The sequence below is a fragment of the Vipera ursinii genome (assembly GCF_947247035.1).
Source record: "Vipera ursinii genome assembly, chromosome: Z".
NCBI classification, from domain to species: Eukaryota; Metazoa; Chordata; class Lepidosauria; order Squamata; family Viperidae; genus Vipera; species Vipera ursinii.
Window position 1 is genome coordinate 68,128,606 of NC_139517.1, and position 7,748 is coordinate 68,136,353.

A 7,748-nucleotide genomic window follows, 5' to 3' on the forward strand; every position below is an offset into this window, starting at 1 on the left:
TTTGACACCCCTGACTCACAACTTGCCGCTATAACTCACTCCACATTCAGGCATCGTCTAGCCGGCATGTCAAATTGCCGGCCTGTGGGCCAGATGCATCACACAAAAACTGCGCTCACCCCATTTCCAGCAATGGGGAAAAAGTCACAATACGTTATGTGATATCACGTGATGCCGTGAGTTTGACATGCCTGGAAGGGTATTGTTTATATGCCTTTAAATGCTGGGGAAGTTCCAAGGGCACAGTGTGAATCAGCTACCACCCCCTTCTATGAAGGGCTGAACAGCTAGGAAGCTTCTACAGCAGGGCACAAAGCAGTTGCCCTTTGGAAGTTCCACAAATCCAGGAAACTCCAAAATCAACCATACCAGCTGAACTTGGTTTAGACTAGAATAATGTATAAACCTAACCACAGTAGTAAAATGCATAAATAATGTATAAACCTAACCACAGTACGGTAAAATCTGATTTATGACAGTGTGATATTTAAATTCAGTTATTATATATAAAAATCAATAAGAAAATCTTAATCTTGGCAACATTATATAGCCATAAATTGCTAGATTTTGGGCAGAGGATACATCTCATTTATTATCTAAAAACAAGAATTTTACTAGAGATGCCACTTAGGAATGGATATATGAATCCATCCTGTTGTGCTATAGTTAGCAAACCAAAAATTTTTAAAAAATAATTTAGAACATACGGTAGCATATAAGCCCCTTAGAAACTACTGTTTTGGATTGACAACTATTTTATTTCTAAAGTCTTCTGATTTGCATCTGAAGTTCAGGACTCGCTGGAAAACAAGAATTCTAATCCTATTGGTGGAATTCTAACTCATTCTTACATTTTTGTGAAAAAGTTGCTTTTTATAGATATATATATACTCACCAAGACCATTAAATTTAGTGATTTAATGCTTGGGTTTAAAAACAATGACTTGGCAATTATCCATGGAGATTTGTTACTGAATTTATATTAAGCAACACCATTTCTACCCAAACATACATTCTTTCTCATACTCATTTAGATGTATATCTTTTTAAAATGTAAGTCCTTCCCCCATACCTTTTGGAAAAGAGAGAGAGAGAGAGAGAGAAAGAGAGAGAGAGAGAGAGAGAGAGAGAGAGAGAGACCTCTTTTTTAGAGAATAACAATTTAACTGAAGCATATGATTTTCTGGAGAGGATAATAAATCAGCTGCATTTATCCCACACAAAGTAAAGCATACAGAGGGGAGGCATAAACAATGGGGCCGAAATGATAAAAACAGTCTCAATAATTAGGGTCCGTTTCCATTTTTGCACGCCATCAACATATTATGTTATCGCATTCATTCTGCGAAAATCTTTACGTGGTAGTCGGCCAAGTATGGTATAAATACTGTCAACTTTAACTTTTTTAAATCCTGGAGGAAGGCAAATATCACAGGATTTCTCTACTGTTTTCCAGAAGGCACGAGGATATACTCATGATCAGCTGGGAGCCGAACTCGGTCCCACGGAGTCTTTATAGTTTGCCATTGCTTATTGATGGCAGTTCCGGCCTTCTCTTTTGGCGATATGAACATTCAGCAGCTGAACATTTGCTAGCCTGACACCAACAACTTCAGAGTTTTATCTGTAGCTATTTCGGGGGTGGGCAATTTTCTCTTTCCCTGCTCTCAACAATCCCGACCTTAGAACAAAAGGTGATGTAGTCAATGCGCAGGCGCAAACTTCCATCTCTGCTACCGACGTCTCCCTCGCGCGTGTCGCTGTTTCTTCTGCGACCCCGGAAGCAGACTTTGGATTGTTGTCTGGCGAGAGAGAAAGGTTAGTGAAGGGGTAGCGCTAAGTTTGTCTTCGGGTCTGTCCGTGATTGAAGGGAAGGAGGAAAATGCGTTATGTCATTTAGGGAAAAGCAGTGGTTTTTTTTTTGTAGAACGGACACATCTCCGATTTGTTTTGCCTTCCTTGTTCGCTAGTTGCTAGGAGAGAACTTAATACCGTTTTCTTTCTGAGTCGATTCATTTCGTCGCAGAGTTTAATGTCTCCAGTGCTTCTAAAATCATTCTTGTTTCTCTTCAGGTTTAGTCCGTTCGCCCTGCTTTCCTACTATGCTCTGTTTCCGCTGCTTTGATTCTTAGCTTCTTTTGGGTCAGTAGCACAAACAAAATGTCATGGCTACAGTCTGCAGTTAGCCAGAACAGTGAAGATGTATTTGATGAAAATGCAGATGAGATGGACATAGCCCAGAAAGAATGGAAGAGTGCAATGGAGAAACGAGTCAAGGTAAAAGTAATCGGGATACCTCTATAATATTGATGTTATTACCTCTTCTCTGTCTCTTTTGTATTAACTTAGATGCAAATGGAATGCTGACCTAATTCTTGATAGGAATCAGGAGAATCAACCTTGTTCTCTCTTTAAAGGGATTCTTAAAAATTAGGTGCCAGGTGTAAGAATTTATCTCAGAATTGAATTTTGGAAATGTATTCTGGTAATGACCTTATAGAACAAAACTGATTTTGTAATTAGCAAGAACACATATATATTACCACATGACTGAGCCTTCTTTAAAATAAAGTGCTCTGAGTCAGGCTCTGAAATTAAATTTCATTTCTCTTCTTTTTGGTAATCATTTGGAAGGATATATTCTTTTAGCTTTGTTTTAACTTATTTTAGTTGGTGCTATATTTAAATAATACAAATGCTAACAAACTGTACTTTATCTTTTTTGCTTAAAGGAGGGCTATAGGGAAGGTGTTGAAGCTGGGAAAGTGGTAACACTTCAACAAGGCTTCAATCAGGGTTATAAAGAAGCAGTAAGGGTGATGTTTGAATGTGGCCAGCTCAAAGGAGCCATAAGGTATGTGGAAAAATAAAGATAACCTACCCACTCCCACCCCGAGACCAACCTTCATAGAGAGTTTTATTAAATGTATAACTGTCATCTTTTTTATAGCCTGAATAACTTAGAACTAATCTTTGACAACTCTGTAGTTTGCAAGGTAAGAGGTGGAAAATGTGCTAAATTGGAACCACTGAATAACACTAGGGCTTTTGTTTAAACCTCTCATTTTTTGGAAAATAGTATCCATTCTGAAATGTTTATTGATACAATGGTGATTTATAAATTCAGTCTATTTTAGCATTTTGAAAGTAAACATTGTTTTATTTTGTTGTTTCAAATATCCACATTGCAGTGCTCTTCTGTCTTCGTATCATCACAGTAAACACAGCCCTGCGGTGCTGAATGAGATGACTGATCTGTTGAATCAATTAAGAATATATGAAGAACATATGCTTAAGAATTTAAATTGTGTAAACCTACAACCCAGTGTTGGAGATTTGCTACATACTCTTAATGACATGGATCTTGATCATAAATGCTGTGCTGTTGAACAATGTAGTAGAACCTGCGCTGAGGTTACTAAAAACGATTGCCGAAATAATGGAACAGATTCATTTCAAAATGAATATTGTGGCAGGAGAGAAAGTTACAAAGGTTCTGAAAGACCAACTCTTTCTTGGCTTAAAGAAAGAACTGTCAATATCATGGAACAATTTGGGTTGTCTCCAGACAGAGTTAAACTTATATAGCTGCTGCAAAACAAATGTGTTGCTTTAAATTATATTTATTTCTAATATCCTTTTTGGCAATCACAGGACACTGCAATGGTCATAAATACAAGAATTGGACAGTTAATATTGTCTTAATTTCAAGCTGTCACTGCACAAGGCAGTTGGTAAGACTGTATGGTTTCAACAGATGATGGTAATTATTTATATTTCACCTTTATTATTTTTATGAATAATCCTGATGCTGCTCTTTCATAGTGCCTGAAGGCTGGGGGTGGAGTGGGGGGCTGGATAAGGGACAGTAGGTTGCAGCTAAACTCTGATAAGAATTTTTGTGGATATGCAGAGCCTGGGAATCCAGAGCTTTATCTTTAGTTCTGGTTGGAGTTGCACTATTCCAGACAGACCCATTGCATAGCTTGGGGGTTTTCTTAGACTTCAACTACTGCTTAAAGAGCAGGTGGCAGTCATGACTAGGAGAGCATTTATGTAGCTTCATATTATGTGCAAACTGATCTTTTCTGTATTGTGAGGTCCTGCCCTGTCTTCAGTCACTCATGCCCTGTCACCTTTTGTTTGGCTTATTGCATCACACTTGACATGGGACTACCTTTGAAGAGTATTCAGAAGGTACAATTGGCCCAGACTGCATTAGTATGGAGAGTTCTGAGGCCCTAGGGTGGCACATATAAAACCAATGTTATGCAAGATGCATTGACTGCTTCTGGGTGCAGTTCAAGGTGTTGGTTATCATCTTTAAAGCCCCCAGGATATCTGAGGAACTGCCTTGCCCCAATGGGACTGGTCTGCCCATTTGATCGGGCAGAAATTGCCTACTGCAGACCCTCCTAGCCATTCCCTTGAAGTATCTTGCCACTGGAGAAGAGATCTGCCCCCACTTCTCTGGAAGGATCTTAAAACCAGACTCTGCTGGATGCCATGGAGCCTTGATGGAGATGAAAACCAAAGGTGGATGGTGCAGTGACACTGCATCATCCACCTACTACAGCTTTGAGCCAGTCTTTTAGTCTGTATCTAATCTTTTGTATTTTTAATTTGTTTTATGTTTAGAATTGTTTTGTATCCCTGTTTTTGTAAGCTGTCCAGAGTTGCCTTGGACAGCAAGATGAGTGGCATATAAATTTAATAAAAAAATGAATTCAAGAAATTTTTGTGTCCACTTCCGATGAAGATGGCTGACTAACTACATGCTCAGGGAGGGTTCCCTGAAGGTTTTTCCCTGGGCTGTAGCTCTTCAACTACTAACTGAAGAGACTGACATTCCTTTGGTTTTTATGACCCACCGTTTCAGAGAAAATCTAAGAATTATCCTTCAAGAGCCTCTGAAACAGCTGATGTCTGCAAGCAACTTCAGAGCTGCACTTTGAAGTTGTTGCATGCCAAATGCTGGGGGGGGGCTGCAATCTGTTGTTGAACAAGCCACCATTTTGGAAATTTATCTTTCAAATAGTAAGCTGTGCCTTGCATTTCTTAATCACCTTTAAGAACTATTAATCTTTACTAAGTTAAGTTAAAAGAGGCTCTCGTCACAGCCTGCTACGCCTTTTTGAAGATCTGCGCCATTTTGGAGATTTTTTGCACAACAAAGCAGAAGGCTGCTAAGGCAAGCCAAAACAAAATGTGGAGCAATTAAAAAAAAAGCTGATGGAGAAACAAAGACTTAAAGCTGTAGTTTTAGTTGTAGTAACTTGTAGCTTAGTCTCTTTGCTGTGGGTGACTAAAACTCTTATGATTTCTATGATTCCTGAATTGCTAGCAATTCCTAAGTGACTTCCAAAAAAAGCTATTCTTTGACTAAAGAGGGAATCAAGATGGAGGAGCAAATTATGAGAAATAGGTTTAAAAATTCTCTAAATAAAATCCACCACTTTGTTGACTAGCTGTGCTCCAAGGATGATTAAAAAACCTTTTCAAACTATAGAGATGCAAATGTGTAGAAAATTACCAAATTACTGAGGCAACTTTACAAGTAGTTGAAAATACAAAGAAGTTAACTGCAATTCTGGAATATAAACCTGACTGACACTAACTTTTATTACTTCAACACAACTGAAAATAGAGCTTCAAGAAAATCTACAACTCTTGAAAAGACAAGTTTGGGACTTTAGGTCATTAACAAGGTCGAGAAATCCTTGATAAAAAGGGAGTCTTAAAACTACAATAAATTTTCCAGTGAAGAAAAAGATTTTACTCCATGAAGACAAGCTGGAAGGAGTGACTTAAACTTAATGAGTTAACTGGAGCTAGGATCCAGCAGGAATGGTTAAATTGAACATTTTATTCAAAGAGGAAAATACATTTAAGTTATGTTTTTCACTTAAATATCACTTCTGGATTTTGTGCTTGTGATGAAAAAAAAATGAAATTTTGACTTTGGTTTTGTCAATTAGATAGATTTGTTGTTACAGAAATGGCTAGTTATATACTAATGTGTAAAAGCAAAAAGTTGAGCTGGAGCGTTCTTGTACTGTGCTAAAAAGAGTCAGAAGTCAAAGCCTTTTTCTTTTTTCCAGTCCACATTTTCTTTCTCCCCTTTTTCCTTCCTCTAATTTCTTCTTTTTATATATTATGTTATATATATTAATATATCCTACATTAATTACATTAGATATCATGTAGATGCTACTAATGTTGCTGTAGAAACTGTTGAGATGGATTGTGATTTCTAAAATTGTTTTCCATCCATCAAAGCTATAAATCACAAATTCATTTCTTTTCATTTTTATGCAAAAAGCATATAAGGACTTAGAATTCCATTTTCCTGAAACAAACTCATTCAGAAAATATTCTGACATTAAAAGCATTTTAACTAGAGATTTCCTAGGTTACAGCTTCTACTGAAATTTTACAAAACTGAAACTATTTTATACTGTGAACATGTGAATATACTGTGTTTGCTATTTGCAAATACATCTATTTGTATAGTTCTTAAATAACTATGCAGTTATCCCACAAATGCAAAAGATCATGGTTGAAGAGCTTCATATTTATATATAAGACTATATTATTCATGGATTATTAAAAATTCTTGAAATCCTTTTTTGTCTGATATACTTATATTTTTATTATGAATTCTTAATCTATAGGTCACTTTCAAGAGTTATGGTTTGTAAAGAAGCTGTTGCTTCTTTATAGATAGAAGCTCAAAATTCTCTATCCTTTCAGGAGCTAAGAGAGATCTTGAAAAGTCATTAATATAAAAAACAAATCAATGCTAATTTTTTAGTTCAGTGCTCCAATAAAAATGAACAAAGTTTTTCCATACATAAAAACAACAAAAATCATAGAAAATAAAAATAGAGTTAATTATTTTGACTAGTATATTTATTTATTTATTTTAATCCCATTTATAGCCCGCCCTTCTCCGAAGACTCAGGGCAGCTTACAAGCTTAGCAGTAGCCTGTCTGTAATAACTGATTATTACAAGATTACAGGGTTAATGAATACAGTCTATACATTCATGCAATAAGGACACTTTATTTCTACTGTTATGGGAAATCCATGCAGAAGCAATATCTAATTGTCTTAATTTACTGAGATCCCATTGCTTTACATACATGTAATTTCTTTTGTGTCATCTAAATGTTAAGATTAGCTACAGGTTATTTTTTGACTTTTCTTCTAATGTTTACAAGCAAATGAAAAATTGTTCAGCATTACTCAAGAGGTTTATAAAAAAACTTGTAAATTTTATGAAGAAAATCTTAATGTTATTCTCAGCTTGTATGTCTTTAGCATTATTCAAAGATTCTGTGTTTTCAATTGCTTCATTAGCTTATTTTGCTGCTTTTCTGCATATTGAAAATTGGCTCAGACAAGATGCATAATTTACTAAAATGTTCTTGTTATTTTGAACATTTACTACCAATTTTGAATAAACTAAACTTCTATTCAAAGTCTCTGCATATGTCTACATATTCAAGCAATCCTCAAAATTCTGTGGTGAATAAAAATGAAATTTTGCACTTATTTGTATTTTTTAGTGAAGAGAAGCAAAACTCAGCTTGTATGATGAAAGTCCTACCCCAATTCATTTCTTTCATTTTGCTTGGTAGTTCCTACATTTTTTGCATCCCAAAGGAACATAAGAATTTTGAGAGGATACTCAGAATTTTATGGATTGTTTATTCCAGAATAGTTCAGTTCAAAATTGGGATTT

The 7,748-nt window shown here is 35.9% G+C and overlaps 1 protein-coding gene across 1 annotated transcript; it reads left to right on the plus strand.

Moving 5' to 3' along the window:
* Nucleotides 1-1,746: 1,746 nt before the first annotated feature.
* YAE1 (YAE1 maturation factor of ABCE1) lies at nucleotides 1,747-7,518 on the plus strand. The gene is made up of 4 exons (XM_083376677.1): nucleotides 1,747-1,818; nucleotides 2,074-2,277; nucleotides 2,733-2,854; nucleotides 3,192-7,518. Exons 2-4 carry the CDS (start codon nucleotides 2,161-2,163, stop codon nucleotides 3,586-3,588), a joined length of 636 nt encoding a protein of 211 aa, XP_083232803.1. The 5' UTR covers nucleotides 1,747-1,818; nucleotides 2,074-2,160; the 3' UTR covers nucleotides 3,589-7,518.
* Nucleotides 7,519-7,748: the final 230 nt, after the last annotated feature.

Bases quoted from the DNA above. Each gene is read 5' to 3' on its own strand.
- YAE1 (XM_083376677.1), top strand. From the start codon at position 2,161: ATGTCATGGCTACAGTCTGCAGTTAGCCAGAACAGTGAAGATGTATTT. The intron at 2,278-2,732 runs GTAAAAGTAATC...TTTTGCTTAAAG, and splicing joins CAATGGAGAAACGAGTCAAG to GAGGGCTATAGGGAAGGTGT. The intron at 2,855-3,191 runs GTATGTGGAAAA...TCCACATTGCAG, and splicing joins CAGCTCAAAGGAGCCATAAG to TGCTCTTCTGTCTTCGTATC.